At 44.7% G+C, this 17,020-nt stretch overlaps 1 protein-coding gene across 1 annotated transcript in view; it reads left to right on the top strand.

Moving 5' to 3' along the window:
- Positions 1–17,020, top strand: part of LOC109903304 (zinc finger protein 704) — a 63,585-nt gene continuing 46,565 nt past the window's right edge. The window contains exons 1-2 of the mRNA XM_020499932.2: positions 1–771; positions 12,885–13,120. Of these exons, the coding sequence (XP_020355521.1) occupies positions 511–771; positions 12,885–13,120 (497 nt within the window). The 5' untranslated portion in view covers positions 1–510. The remainder of the gene's footprint in view (positions 772–12,884; positions 13,121–17,020) is intronic.

Here is a 17,020-nt window from a genome sequence, read left to right as displayed (position 1 = left end):
GCTATTTCAGCAAATTTCATCCTGTCAGACGGCAAACCGGTGTAAAATATGTGTGAAATTTGAATTATATTTCGGGTAGACCAACATTTATCGCTTTGTTTGTATATTGGCAAAGCCATTTTGTGGGTTTAAAGATTGCTGTACAAATGTCATTGTCGGTCCGAGAATGTTTCGCTGTTCCGTCTTTTTGTGCTTTCTCGTGAGTTTAGCGGGGACAGTCAGGAAAACAAACAGATCGAACGAAGAAAGATCGAAAGCCGGTCGGTTGAAGAGGTTATTTGGCGGGGAATGACTCGCTTTCATGCATTCCTTAATCGGTGCTTGTTGCTTTTCCTACACATATTCGTACTTTCGAATATCATTCGTTTTGAACCGTGGTAGCAGCAGAGTATAGTCTATCCGCTTCGGTGTTGTGTTTTAATGTCCGTGTTTACAGTATCAATTTTAGCTAATTCGACGTCCATCGATAGATATTTACCACTTCAAATTCGGTGTTAAACATTTACCGCTATGCATACGAGGCGTTTGGTAAAGCGTTCGATACTGGGGAGCCGGGTGTTTACGCCGAGTCCGACAGGGGACGGGGCTCCGTTGACAGGACTGGTACAGGCTGTCAAGCAGCAGGAAAACAGAGACGTTTCAACCGGACCCCGGCGTAATGTCTACATGGTGTTAATGCAAGACGGAAGCCTGAAAGAATTCTCAGAGGACGAGATAGCGGTGGGCTTCAACCAAACGACGGCGAAAGGACCGCTCAGATCGAGCTTGAAGGTGTGTGTGACTGTGTTTGTGTGTGTGTGTGTGTGTGTGTGCCCGGGGAGCCGGCTGTTATTGTTGTGCAGCGTTGTTTTGCAGCGTTTAATCGCTTCGTGCACAGATAGAACGGGAACATTTGATCAAATACCATTTTATTGGTCACATGCGCGGACTACAACAGGTGTAGACTTTACAGTGAAACAAGTGTTACATGCATTGTCTGCCGCTGCTACAAGCCATTTCAATGATGGGCAGACAGTAACACAACCAGAATAATCCAGGTGATTTTCTTTCTGTTATGGTGCTGATTGAATGTTAACAATGGACTGTCAACATATTTAGCATCACACACAGGAGGACAAAGGGGTTCCCGTTGAATGATTATGTTAGGGCCAGCGCAGTGTTTACATGACCTATCTAGTGGGTGGGTAGCCGAGGCAAACAACACACGCTCTGTAGCGTTGATGTAATAAACCGGTCCCAGATTGTACACAATGGCAATTCATCAGCATTGACCTGTCATTGCATTGAAATAATAATTTTGTTCAATTGTAGGATAACTAATTTAGAATAAAATAGCATATGTCATATTTTATTCCACGCTGGGTTGGACGTTGTCTTCCTAAATATCAATGTGTTTTTTTTCTTGATATGAGAGTAACCTAATTGCCTGCATTTGAAAGTTCCAGCCTGACGGTGTTTTAATGGTTTCACAACAAAGATGGTCTGGTAAGCGGTTGCCTGCCTGGCGGTTCCTTATGACCAACAACTACTAGGAAAACAGCTCCTATTATGAGAGGGGAATGCACGTGGCTGTTGGATAACACTACGTTTTTAAATAATATACTGTGATGCATTGTGATATATCTAAGAGGTGTGATATATTTAAGAGGATAACAAGCAGGATTATTATATCATGTATCTTGTGTTATTGTGAATGTAGCCTATAAATACGTATTTGGGGATTGATCCAAGCATGTTCAGTCACTGGAATGCACAGTGAACGAAACAGGCATATGGATACCAACAAATGCAAGTATTATATCTTCATCATGGAACGACAGAAATGCAAGATGTCGTAGTGCAGGAATTCATATTAGAGGCGACGATTATGATTTTTCAACGCTGAACCCGATTATTGGAGGACCAAAAAAAGATGATACCGATTAATCGACTTATTTATATATACACACACAGTGGGGAGAACAAGTATTTGATACACTGCCGATGTAGAGGTCTGTAATTTTGTATCATAGGTACACTTCAACTGTGAGAGACGGAATCTAAAACAAAAATCCAGAAAATCACATTGTATGATTTTTAAGTAATTAATTAGCATTTTATTGCATGACATAAGTATTTGATCACCTACCAACCAGTAAGAATTCCGGCTCTCACAGACCAGTTAGTTTTTCTTTAAGAAGCCCTGCTGTTCTCCACTCGTTACCTGTATTAACTGCACAAGTTTGAACTCGTTACCTGTATAAAAGACACCTGTCCACACACTCAATCAAACAGGTCTCCGATCTTGGTCTGGTCTCGAACACAACACTGTCAGTCTCCATAATGTTGATAGACAAGATGTGGACAGAATCATGGGGCAGAGGCGAGGAGGGCGGAAGGAGGTGTGAGAGATGTGTAACTGAAGATGATCACATCGCCCAGAAAGCAGCTGCTGTAGCAGCCATAGTAACAGAGCGTGGCTCAGAGAAGAATCTGGAGCTTTGGCTAGATGCCCAGAATGTCAAATAATCACCATGCTTTTGGGGAGGAGGGGGGGATAGCCACTTGTTAACTTGTTGTGAGGGAAGGAGGAGGGCATGGAGGGAGGAGGGGATGGAGGGAGGAGGGGATGGATGGAGGAGGGGGATGGGAGAATGCCAATTGTTCACTTGTTGTTGTGAGAGAAGGAGGAGGGGATGGAGGGAGGGGATGGATGGATGAGGGTGGGAGGTAGGAGGGGATGGGTGGGTGGGTGGGAGGGAGGGGAAGACTGTTGGGAGGAGGGGATGGCTGGATGGATGGAGGGAGGAGAATAGGGAGGAGGGGATGGCTGTTGGGAGGAGGGGATGGCTGGATGGAGGGAGGAGAATAGGGAGGAGGGGATGGCTGTTGGGAGGAGGGGATGGCTGTTGGGAGGAGGGGATGGCTGTTGGGAGGAGGGGATGGCTGTTGGGAGGAGGGGGTGGCTGGATGGAGGGAGGAGAATAGGGAGGAGGGGATGGCTGTTGGGAGGAGGGGATGGCTGGATGGAGAGAGGAGAATAGGGAGGAGGGGATGGCTGTTGGGAGGAGGGGGATGGCTGTTGGGAGGAGGGGGTGGCTGGATGGAGGGAGGAGAATAGGGAGCAGGGGATGGCTGTTGGGAGGAGGGGATGGCTGGATGGAGGGAGGAGAATAAAGAGGAAGGGAGGGAGGAGGGGAGGTGGGAGAATGCCACTTGTTGTTGTGAGGGAAGGAGGAGGGTATTGATGGATGGGGGGAGGAGGGGAGGTGGGAGAATGCCACTTGTTGTTGTGAGGGAAGGAGGAGGGGATGGATGGATGGAGGGAGGAGGGGAGGTGGGAGAATGCCACTTGTTGTTGTGAGGGAAGGAGGAGGGTATTGATGGATGGGGGGAGGAGGGGAGGTGGGAGAATGCCACTTGTTGTTGTGAGGGAAGGAGGAGGGGATGGATGGATGGATGGAGGGAGGAGGGGAGGTGGGAGAATGCCACTTGTTGTTGTGAGGGAAGGAGGAGGGGATGGATGGATGGAGGGAGGAGGGGAGGTGGGAGAATGCCACTTGTTGTTGTGAGGGAAGGAGGAGGGTATTGATGGATGGAGGGAGGAGGGGAGGTGGGAGAATGCCACTTGTTGTTGTGAGGGAAGGAGGAGGGGATGGATGGATGGAGGGAGGAGGGGAGGTGGGAGAATGCCACTTGTTTTTGTGAGGGAAGGAGGAGGGTATTGATGGATGGGGGGAGGAGGGGAGGTGGGAGAATGCCACTTGTTGTTGTGAGGGAAGGAGGAGGGGATGGATGGATGGGGGGAGGAGGGGAGGTGGGAGAATGCCACTTGTTGTGAGTTAGAAGGTGTCGACGACCAAGTGCCATTACGGGTGGAGACAAAGACGTATGACGTTGTTGATTTAATATCAGTCCCTTACTGAAGCTGTCGGGCTGGAAGCTGTCGGGCTGGAGTCACTGACTCTTTGTTCTCCAGCAGTCTGCTCCTCATTGGTCGGTTTGCCACCGTTTCCCTGCATGTCACACGGGGCCAAGTTTACATTAGTTCATGATGGATGCTAATCAGATCAGCAAGAGAGAGTGAGGCTGGTTCGGTTGACATGCGGCGTGTTCCTCTGCCAAAAAACATTCACCAGGCAGTGTAGCCAAGGCAAGGCCTCCCCCTCCTCCCTTTTAGATATGGATCAACACAAGTAGTTTTTGTTTAGAGCGCTGCCAGAGGAGGGCTGTGTTGGTCTTTAGAGATGGACTTATCAGTGTCCTGACTGACTGCTGTGTTTGTGTTGGTCTTTAGAGATGGACTTATCAGTGTCCTGACTGACTGATACATTTGTATTGGTGGCCTATAGAGATGGACTTATCAGTGTCCTGACTGACTGCTGTGTTTGTGTTGGTCTTTAGAGATGGACTTATCAGTGTCCTGACTGACTGCTGTGTTTGTGTTGGTCTTTAGAGATGGACTTATCAGTGTCCTGACTGACTGCTGTGTTTGTGTTGGTCTTTAGAGATGGACTTATCAGTGTCCTGACTGACTGCTGTGTTTGTGTTGGTCTTTAGAGATGGACTTATCAGTGTCCTGACTGACTGGTACATTTGTATTGGTGGCCTATAGAGATGGACTTATCAGTGTCCTGACTGACTGCTACATTTGTATTGGTGGCCTATAGAGATGGACTTATCAGTGTCCTGACTGACTGCTACATTTGTATTGGTGGCCTATAGAGATGGACTTATCAGTGTCCTGACTGACTGATACATTTGTATTGGTGGCCTATAGAGATGGACTTATCAGTGTCCTGACTGACTGATACATTTGTATTGGTGGCCTATAGAGATGGACTTATCAGTGTCCTGACTGACTGATACATTTGTATTGGTGGCCTATAGAGATGGACTTATCAGTGTCCTGACTGACTGCTGTGTTTGATTTGGTGGCCTATAGAGATGGACTTATCAGTGTCCTGACTGACTGATACATTTGTATTGGTGGCCTATAGAGATGGACTTATCAGTGTCCTTACTGACTGATACATTTGTGTTGGTGGCAAATAGAGATGCACTTATCAGTGTCTGACTGTTGTTGCATTTGGGTGTCGTAAGCCGCAGTGATGTGATGGTTCGGGGAATGAGATCAACACAGTTCACTAGGCTACAGCACCAGACACATTGAGTGTTTTAAACCACTCAATTACTGCATAGTTACTGTGGTCCTGATCGTTTCCCCAGATCCGTGTTGTGTTTAGGCTACGGTGGTTCAGCTGTAGTAACATAGCATGTTTATTATACTGTCATATTATTGAATGCTCTGGCTTGCTATGTAACCAAGTATATTTTTGTTGTCTTTACCTTGGAGCAAAGCCCTCCATTAGGTACATTTGTTGACTGTATGTATGTACACACAGCCTGTCCCTAACTTTATGCATGTACATCTACTGTATTCTACAAATATAGCTGTTTCCAAGATTGAAATCCTCGAATAGCACTGTAGGCCTATGGGCTATTTGATTGAAATCCTCGAATAGCACTGTAGGCCTATGGGCTATTTGATTGAAATCCTCGAATAGCACTGTAGGCCTATGGGCTATTTGATTGAAATCCTCGAATAGCACTGTAGGCCTATGGGCTATTTGATTGAAATCCTCGAATAGCACTGTAGGCCTATGGGCTATTTGATTGAAATCCTCGAATAGCACTGTAGGCCTATGGGCTATTTGATTGAAATCCTCGAATAGCACTGTAGGCCTATGGGCTATTTGATTGAAATCCTCGAATAGCACTGTAGGCCTATGGGCTATTTGATTGAAATCCTCGAATAGCACTGTAGGCCTATGGGCTATTTGATTGAAATCCTCGAATAGCACTGTAGGCCTATGGGCTATTTGATTGAAATCCTCGAATAGCACTGTAGGCCTATGGGCTATTTGATTGAAATCCTCGAATAGCACTGTAGGCCTATGGGCTATTTGATTGAAATCCTCGAATAGCACTGTAGGCCTATGGGCTATTTGATTGAAATCCTCGAATAGCACTGTAGGCCTATGGGCTATTTGATTGAAATCCTCGAATAGCACTGTAGGCCTATGGGCTATTTGATGAAAGTTTAATCTGAATACATTTGATAAAATATCTCTGTGTGAACAATACAGCACATGAGTTGAATAAATTAGGATGAAGTCTACCATAACTCCTGAGCTATTGACAATTTATGATGCATAAAATCATCTTTACCTTTGGCCTACTAAAGGGGTGTGTGTGTGTGTGTGTGTGCTTGTTAAATAACTTACATTATTCATCGACTGAATTTAAGAGCAGCAAGCCACAATAACCCCACACTAAACTCTTACGACACATGCAACTCAACTCACACTTTATGGTCGATTTGTCTCGTTCTGCAATTTCCTGTTATGCATGAAATATGATCATTCATATGGTTGTGAAAGGAAGCAATAGAGATTGTTTTGGTTGTAGTCAAATAACTGGTCAGGGTAACAGTTCATCTTTCTCTTAGTAGAGATCATTTATCTTGTTGTGTGACTCAAGTCCTGTTTTCGGAAAGACTTTCTCACCTCGTTGAAGTGTGCTCAGCCAGGTTGTTATAGAGAATAATCCATATTTTATCATTTATAATATTTTATCATTATATATATATATATATATATATAACGATTCACTGATAGGCCTACGCATCGTTTGCTGATTCAACTGTTGAAGATGTGACTGCATCAGTCCCCGGACCTCAAACCCATCCAACTGTAGCAAGCTTTGTCAGAGAATCAATTTAAACGTTAGAAATCGCAGATTCACTGAAAAGATTTGCTCATATTACTTTCTTTCTACCTTCTGAAAATACATCTCATCTTTTGTGACAACTGACCCATCCTCCTCTTCAGTGTTGAACTGCATGTAACTGTGTTGACAGTCATTGATCTACAAGTCATTAAGTTTATTGTTATCGATGCGCTGTTGGAAATGGTGTTTTACTAGAATGAAAGTCAGCTAAGCTAGCGGAGACACAACTCTGATCTGGCTAAAGGTTACCCGCTGAACGGATCGATGTCCATTGTTCAGGTTCACCATCACCAATAGTTTTTGTAGTTTTGCTTGAAACAATCAGTGTATATGGTCATATTAGATATACAGAGCCGGACTACTACATTTGGGGCCCTGGGGCACCGATCTCCAATGTGCAGTTTTATAATGCTATTCTACACATTTTGGTATGAGGCTAAGAGACAATGTTGCAGTTTTAAAGATAATTTTCTTCTTTCTACACATTTTGTCACGAGGCTGAGAGAATTTCATAACAATGAATGGTAATTTCATAAGGAGGACAGCAATCACTTTTCGAGACGCATAGTCAAAGCAGGAGGAGAAAAGAAGCTCACTAAACTTCCAAACGGTCAAAACCATTCGATTTTGAGATGGGGGGGGTGACATCCATAGTTTTGCTATGTATTCATTGGCTATGTCATAGTTCATTTGTAAATGCTAAATATTGCTACATTACTAGTGCAAACAATTAATCTGCAAAAAAAAGAAGTTCATTTAGTGGGTCAGGTGATTTTGAAAACCAAAGTGCGGTAACAAGAAAACAAGTTACATTGCCCCCCTAATTTGATAGTGATACAGGGGTGGTAGATGCCTAGTCTCCCTTGTGGCTCAGATCAGGTGCCGACATTAGTATACACACCATAGACAGACATTATTTACACACACACACACACACACACACACACACACACACACACACACACACACACACTCACACGGGCTGCAGCAGATTTGAATTTAAATTGAAAATGAATGTGTGTATGCAGCAAATGCCAGTACATCAAATTGTATCGCATTGAAATGAATCTCATCGATTCGCGCTCTAATCGAGCAGAATCGCACCGAATCGTTTCAAACTAAAACGGATCGTTCCTGTATCGTATCGGAGCCCACGTATCTAGATACGTATCCAATCGTCTTGAAAGGGGACACATCCCTAATATTTGACCTCCTTAATCTAAGTACATTTGAAACCTGTTCAAAGTTGTATGTGTGTGGGTGTGGGTGTGTGTTTATATGTGTATGTGTGTGTATGTGTGTGTGCTTTCAATTGACTGGGTATTGCCTGTAGTTTTCTCCAGTTGAGAGATAATCGTGTTCCAGTGTGTTTTGGAAATGATCTCGATCCCACTGTAAGGCTGTATGGGCGTATTGTCCTTCAACCCTCTGCTGGTGCACTTAGCCATGTGGACCTCATCTTCTCCTCCTGGCCTCTCCTTCAGTCCTCTCCTTCAACCCTCTGCTGGTGCACTTAGCCATGTGGGCCTCACCTTCTCCTCCTGGCCTCTCCTTCAGTCCTCTCCTCCTGGCCTCTCCTTAAACCCTCTGCTTGTGCACTTAGCCATGTGGATCTCACCTTCTCCCTCTGTCCTCTCCTGGCCTCTCCTCTGTCCTCTCCTCCTGCCCTCTCTTCCTGGCCACTCTTCCTGGCCTCTCTTCCTGGCCTCTCTTCTTGTCCTCTCTTCCTGGGGCTCTCTTCCTGGCCTCTCTTCTTGGCCTCTCTTACTGGGTCTCTCTTCCTGGCCTCTCCAACCCTCTGCTGGTGCACTTAGCCATGTGGACCTCACCCTCTCTTCCTGGCCTCTCTTCCTGGTTTCTCATTCAACCCTCTGGATGGTGTGTGTGTGTGTGTGTGTGTTCAGCGTGCACATCCGGATGGTTGATGTCTTTACTAACAGCCGCATAAAGACAACTGTGTGTGTGTGTGTATACACACAATTGCTGTGCCCAGCTGAGTTGTTTAGTAGCAAGTGGAAGTGCTGCATTGTGCTTTGCCTCACATTATTGTTACTGCGGGTAGTTGTTTCCAGAATGTCAAGGGAGATGCTTTCTTATGCAAAAACAAATGCCCTGTAGTCACCACTGGAGCACTAGCCAGTCAGTCAACTGGAGCACTGCACTAGCCAGTCAGTCAACTGGAGCACTGCACTAGCCAGTCAGTCAACTGGAGCACTGCACTAGCCAGTCAGTCGACTGGAGCACTGCACTAGCCAGTCAGTCAACTGGAGCACTGCACTAGCCAGTCAGTCGACAGGAGCACTGCACTAGCCAGTCAGTCGACAGGAGCACTGCACTAGCCAGTCAGTCGACTGGAGCACTGCACTAGCCAGTAAGTCACCTGGAGCACTGCACTAGCCAGTCAGTCGACTAGAGCACTGCACTATCCAGTCAGTCGACTAGAGCACTGCACTAGCCAGTCAGTCAACTAGAGCACTGCACTAGCCAGTCAGTCAACTATGGCCTATGTCAATCAATCAATCAAATGTATTCATAAAGCCCTTTTTACATCAGCCGATGTCACAAAGTGCTGTACAGAAATCCAGCCTAAAACCCCAAAGAGCAAACAATGCAGATGTAGAAGCACGGTAGCTAGGAAAAACTCCCTCGAAAGGCACGAACATAGGAAGAAACTTAGAGGAACCAGGCTCTGAGAGGAACCAGTCCTCTTCTGGCTGTGCCGGGTGGAGATTATAACAGTACGTGGCCAAGATCTTCAAATGTTCATAGATGACCAGCAGGGTCAAATAATAATAATCACAGTGGTTGTAGAGGGTGCAACAGGTCAGCACCTCAGGAGTAAATGTCAGTTGGCTTTTCACGGCCGATCATTCAGAGTTAGAGACAGCAGGCGCGGTAGAGAGAGAGAGTCGAAAGCAGCAGGTCCGGGACAAGGTAGCACGTCCGTTGAACAGAAACTGGAGCAGCAGCAGGTGGACTGGGATGGACTGGGGACAGCAAGGAGTCATCAGGCCAGGTAGTCCTGAGGCATGGTCCAAGGGCTCAGGTCCTCCAAGAGAAGAGAGAGAGTTAGAGGGAGCATATTTAGGACACCGGATAAGACAGGATAAATACTCCAGATATGACAGACCAATCCTAGTCCCCCGACACATAAACTATTGCAGCATAGATACTGGAGGCTGAGACAGGAGGAGTCGGGAGACACTTGCCCTGTTCGATGATACCCCCGGACAGGGCCAACCAGGAAGAATATAACCCCACCCACTTTTCCGAAGCACAGCCCCCACACCACTAGAGGGATATCTTCAGAACATCAACTTACTATAGATCTCCCCCATGGCACGAACCCGAGGGGGGTGCCAACCCGGACAAGATCATGTCAGTGATTCAACCCACTCAAGTGACGCACCCCTCCTAGGGACGGCATGAAAGAGCACCAGTAAGCCAGTGACTCAGCCCCCATAATAGGGTTAGAGGCAGAGAATCCCAGTGGAGAGAGGGGAACCGGCCAGGCAGAGACAGCAAGGGTGGTTCGTCACTCTAGTGCCTTTCTGTTCACCTTCACACCCCTGGGCCAGACTACACTCAATCATAGGACGGGCTGAAGAGATGAGTCTTCAATAAAGATTTAAAGGTCGAGGCCGAGTCTGCGTCTCTCACATGGGTAGGCAGACCATTCCATAAAAATTGAGCTTTATAGTAAAAAGCCCTGCCTCCAGCTGTTTGCTTAGAAATTCTAGGGACAATTAAGAGGCCTGCGTCTTGTGACCGTAGCTTACGTGTAGGTATGTACGGCAGGACCAAATCAGCGTTTTGCCAGCAGCTCTTCGTTGTGCGTCAAGCATTGCGCTGTTTATGACTTCAAGCCTATCAACTCCCGAGATGAGGCTGGTGAAACTGAAGTGAAATGGCTAACTAGTTAGCGCGCGCTAATAGCGTTTCAAACGTCACTCGGTCTGAGCCTTCTAGTAGTTGTTCCCCTTGCTCTGCATGGGTAACGCTGCTTCGATGGTGGCTGTTGTCATTGTGTTGCTGGTTCGAGCCCAGGGAGGAGCGAGGAGAGGGACTGAAGCTATACGGTTACACTGGCAATACTAAAGTGCCTATAAGAACATCCAATAGTCAAAGGTTAATGAAATACAAATGGTATAGAGGGAAATAGTCCTATAATTCCTATAATAACTACAACCTAAAACTTCTTACCTGGGAATATTGAAGACTCATGTTAAAAAGAACCACCAGCTTTCATATGTTCTCATGTTCTGAGCAAGGAACTGAAACGTGTTAGCTTTCTTACATAGCACATATTGCACTTTTACTTTCTTCTCCAACACTTTGTTTTTGCATTATTTAAACCAAATTGAACATGTTTCATTATTTATTTGAGGCTAAATTGATTTGATTGATGTATTAGATTAAGTTAAAATAAGTGTTCATTCAGTATCGTTGTAATTGTCATTATTATAAATAAAAAATATAAAGAATAGTCCGATTAATCGGTATCGGCTTTTTTGGTCCTCCAATAATCGGTATCGGCTTTTTTGGTCCTCCAATAATCTGTGTCGGCGTTGAAAAATCATAACCGGTCGACCTCTACTTTCAGTAGTTTAGTTGGAATAGGGTCCAGTGTGCAGCTTGGAAGGTTTAGAGGCCATGACTATTTTCATCAATGTATCAAGAGATATCGTATTAAAAAACTTGAGTATCTCCTTTGATCATAGGTCCTGGCAGTGTTGTGCAGACTCAGGACTACTGAGCTTTGGAGAAATACACAGGTTTATGAAGGAGTCATGGTCTTTTCGTTCAAGATGTCAATGAATTTATCACTGCCGAAGTGAAAGCCGTCCTCTCTTGGGGAATGCTGCTTTTTAGTTAGCTTTGCGATAGAATCTAAAATACATTTTTTTCTTATTCTCCTCAATTAAGTTGGAAAAATAGGATGATCGAGCAGCAGTGAGGGCTCTTCGATACTGCACGGTACTGTCTTTCCATGCTAATTGGAAGACTTCAAGTTTGGTGTAGCGCCATTTCCGTTCCAATTTTCTGGAAGCTTGCTTCAGGGCTCGGTATTTTCTGTATACCAGGGAGCTAGTTTCTTAGGACAAATGTTTTTTTGTTTTTAGTGGTGTGACTATATCTAGGGTATTACGCAATGTTAAATAGAGTTCCTCAGTTAGGTGGTTAACTGATTTTTGTACTCTGACGTCCTTGGGTAGGTGAAGGGAGTCTGGAAGGGCATCTAGGAATCTTTGGGTTGTCCGAGAATTTATAGCACGGCTTTTGATGATCCTTGGTTGGGGTCTGAACAGATTATTTGTTGCGATTGCAAACATAATAAAATGGTGGTCCGATAGTCCAGGATTATGAGGAAAAACATTAAGATCCACAATATTTATTCCACGCGACAAAACTAGGTCCAGAGTATGACTGGCAGTGAGGAGGCCATGAGACATGTTGGACAAACCCACTGAGTCGATGATGGCTCCGAAAGCTTTTTGGAGTGTGTCTGTGGACTTTTCCATGTGAATATTAAAGTCACAATTGTTTTTATACCTACCATGACTACAAGGTCTGATAGGAAGTCAGGGAACTCGGTGAGGAACACTGTATACGACCCAGGAGGCCTGTAAACAGTGGCTATGAAAGTGATTGAGTAGGCTGCATAGATTTCATGACTAGAAGCTCAAAAGACGAAAATGCAGTCATCTTTTAAAATAAATTGAAATTTGCTAGCGTATATGTTAGCAACACCTCCGCCTTTGCGGGATGCGCGGGTGATGTCTGTGGAAGCACAAAAAATAAATCCCACATTTTAAAAGTGAAAGACTCATTAACGTACATCCTGTTGTCAGCTCAACACTAGCAACACTACAAACTGTCTGGAAGCGTGAGTTTTAGCTAGAATGAGTGTGTGTGCACTGCATTGTGGTTAAGGCTGTACCAAATGGCACATATGCCTATCCAATGAAAAGCAGGGACTGGGTGGTTGAAATGTCAGGTGATCTTTACAATACAAATCACCTTACATTTTTAGCCTCCCAGAGTCCCAGTCTACTGTCAGCCTACTGTACATGTCTCTGTAGTAACCCAGTCATACCTGTATCCCTCTGCAGCAGAGCGTCTGGAACGGCCGTGGGAACGGGGCTCCTCTGCAGAGCCAGACCATGGAGGCCCAGAAGGGGGAGGCCAACTCCCTGAGCCCAGAGGCGTTGAAGGGGGAGCGGGGAGCAGACGGTAGGAGGACGGGATGCCCCCTTGAGGGTCCAGAGAGGGACCACACCCGCTCTGTCTCCCTGCTGGAGCAGAAACGCAAGGTGGTGTCATCCAGCATCGATGTGCCCAACGTCAGGTAAGACAGACTGTGTGTGGGAGGTGGATGGATGCATTGATAGGGTGGGTGTGTATGTGTGTGTGTGTGTGTGTGTGTGTGTGTGTGTGTGTGTGTGTGTGTGTGTGTAACATCTTCCATTCCTGTCACTGTCCCTTACTGGATGACCCTCAGAACACAGGGTCCCTCAGAACACAGGGTCCCTCAGAACACAGGGTCCCTCAGAACACAGGGTCCCTCAGAACACAAGGACCCTCAGAACACAGGGACCCTCAGAACACAGGGACCCTCAGAACACATGAATTAGCATAACCACGACTGCTAAATAGCTAGCCATTTCACTGTGTGTGTGTGTGTGTGTGTGTGTGTGTGTGTGTGTGTGTGTGTGTGTGTGTGTGTGTGTGTGTGTGTGTGTGTCGTTGGGTGCGCAAGTTCAACTTCTTTCTACCTGTTGTCAGGGAGTATTGTAAGATTGGTGTTTGATTGATTGCAGTCATTCCTCAAGGATGTTTGGTTTGAGGTCATTACCCAGCAATTGTTGGTCTGAGGTCATTACCCAGGGATCTTTGGTTTGAGGTCATTACCCAGCAATTGTTGGTCTGAGGTCATTACCCAGGGATCTTTGGTTTGAGGTCATTACCCAGCAATTGTTGGTCTGAGGTCATTACCCAGGGATCTTTGGTTTGAGGTCATTACCCAGGGATGTTTGGTCTGAGGTCATTACCCAGGGATCTTTGGTTTGAGGTCATTACCCAGCAATTGTTGGTCTGAGGTCATTACCCAGGGATCTTTGGTTTGAGGTCATTCCCCAGGAATCTTTGGTCTGAGGTCATTACCCAGGGATCTTTGGTTTGAGGTCATTACCCAGGGATCTTTGGTCTGAGGTCATTACCCAGGGATCTTTGGTTTGAGGTCATTACCCAGGGATCTTTGGTCTGAGGTCATTACCCAGGGATCTTTGGTTTGAGGTCATTACCCAGGGATCTTTGGTCTGAGGTCATTACCCAGGGATCTTTGGTTTGAGGTCATTACCCAGGGATCTTTGGTCTGAGGTCATTACCCAGGGATCTTTGGTTTGAGGTCATTCCCCAGGAATCTGTTAAACTATACAATATGTCACCTTTAAAGGGCTTTTACAGGAATCTGCATATGGCTTTAATGTGTACAATCATGTAGGTCTTACACTGCAGTGATTCAATACATATACTCTACATCAAATAGATTCATAATGCATTGCAGCATTAAAGCTATTTCATAATGTTATCCTCATCCTCAGCCCAAGGATTGTAGCTATATAGATGATCAGTATTGTAAATTGCCATGTTTGTACCACATTGATTTCACAAGCTGTTTATTTTAAAAAAATAATTCAAAAGGAACTCGCACATCTGAGCAATCTCTGTGCAGGTGCATGGTAACAGTTGAACAAGATGAAGGAAAAAGGAACCCGCACACTGCTCTTAATAGTATCACTGATCTTTAATAAGCTTCACCTATCGGTCTCACGGCCTTCGTCAGAGCTTTTGTGAATTTTTCAAGCGGTTTATTGAATTCATATGCTTTATGTTGGCAGGACTGTATCTGTAGGTTATAAGATCACGAGCCCATCCCGTCTAGATGTAGATTATAACGACATTGAGTCCTGAGAGGTGACATACCAACCATGGATATGTGTAAAATAAGCATTACATTCTGCTTAAGAACAATAAACATCGTACCCCCTCCCCCGCTGAGAGAACGAGGTTACTCGATGACGGTCCTTCTGGTGGTGGTGGTGGGGAGGTGAAAGGTCATCAGATTGTTTCCGCAGATTTATGCCCATTGTTTGAAATAAATTAAAGTGTTTATTGCACAAGTGAGCCCATAGGTTACTCAGCAAGCATGGTGGAATTGCCATGCTCATTGGCTGAAGTTAATAGGTAAATGACATTCCTCACGCTTTCTAATGGTAGAGGAGGAGGAGAGATGTGACGCTATGCTAATGAGGTAACATCATGACACTACCCTATAAATATCTGCTATGCTGATGAGGTAACATCATGACACTACCCTATAAATACCTGCTATGCTAATGAGGTAACATCATGACACTACCCTATAAATACCTGCTATGCTAATGAGGTAACATCATGACACAACCCTATAAATACCTGCTATGCTGATGAGGTAACATCATGACACTACCCTATAAATACCTGCTATGCTGATGAGGTAACACCATGACACTACCCTATAAATACCTGCTATGCTGATGAGGTAACACCATGACACTACCCTATAAATACCTGCTATGCTGATGAGGTAACACCATGACACTACCCTATAAATACCTGCTATGCTGATGAGGTAACATCATGTCACTACCCTATAAATACCTGCTATGCTGATGAGGTAACATCATGACACTACCCGATAAATACCTGCTATGCTGATGAGGTAACATCATGACACTACCCTATAAATACCTGCTATGCTGATGAGGTAACATCATGACACTACCCGATAAATACCTGCTATGCTGATGAGGTAACATCATGTCACTACCCTATAAATACCTGCTATGCTGATGAGGTAACATTATAATGACTACCCTATAAATACCTGCTATGCTGATGAGGTAACACCATGACACTACCCTATAAATACCTGCTATGCTGATGAGGTAACATCATGACACTACCCTATAAATACCTGCTATGCTAATGAGGTAACATCATGACACTACCCTATAAATACCTGCTATGCTGGTGAGGTAACACCATGACACTACCCTATAAATACCTGCTATGCTGATGAGGTAACATCATGACACTACCCTATAAATACCTGCTATGCTGATGAGGTAACATCATGACACTACCCTATAAATACCTGCTATGCTGATGAGGTAACATCATGACACTACCCTATAAATACCTGCTATGCTAATGAGGTAACATCATGACACTACCCGATAAATACCTGCTATGCTAATGAGGTAACATCATGACACTACCCTATAAATACCTGCTATGCTGATGAGGTAACACCATGACACTACCCTATAAATACCTGCTATGCTGATGAGGTAACATCATGACACTACCCTATAAATACCTGCTATGCTAATGAGGTAACATCATGACACTACCCTATAAATACCTGCTATGCTAATGAGGTAACATTATAATGACTACCCTATAAATACCTGCTATGCTGATGAGGTAATATTATAATGACTACCCTATAAATACCTGCTGTGCTGATGAGGTAACATTATAATGACTACCCTATAAATACATGCTGTGCTGATGAGGTAACATTATAATGACTACCCTATAAATACCTGCTATGCTGATGAGGTAACATCATGACACTACCCTATAAATACCTGCTATGCTGATGAGGTAACATTATAATGACTACCCTATAAATACCTGCTATGCTGATGAGGTAACATCATGACACTACCCTATAAATACCTGCTGTGCTGATGAGGTAACATTATAATGACTACCCTATAAATACCTGCTATGCTGATGAGGTAACATTATAATGACTACTCTATAAATACCTGCTATGCTGATGAGATAACATTATAATGACTACCCTATAAATACCTGCTATGCTGATGAGGTAACATCATGACACTACCCTATAAATACCTGCTATGCTGATGAGATAACATCATGACACTACCCTATAAATACCTGCTATGCTGATGAGGTAACATTATAATGACTACCCTATAAATACCTGCTATGCTGATGAGGTAACATCATGACACTACCCTATAAATACCTGCTATGCTGATGAGGTAACATTATAAAGACTACCCTATAAATACCTGCTATGCTGATGAGGTAACATCATGTCACTACCCTATAAATACCTGCTATGCTGATGAGGTAACATTATAATGACTACCCTATAAATACATGC

This window comes from Oncorhynchus kisutch, linkage group LG14, assembly GCF_002021735.2.
Source record: "Oncorhynchus kisutch isolate 150728-3 linkage group LG14, Okis_V2, whole genome shotgun sequence".
NCBI lineage: Eukaryota > Metazoa > Chordata > Actinopteri > Salmoniformes > Salmonidae > Oncorhynchus > Oncorhynchus kisutch.
The sequence above is the reverse complement of the archived record's forward strand: the minus strand, read 5'-3'. Positions and strand labels throughout refer to the sequence as shown.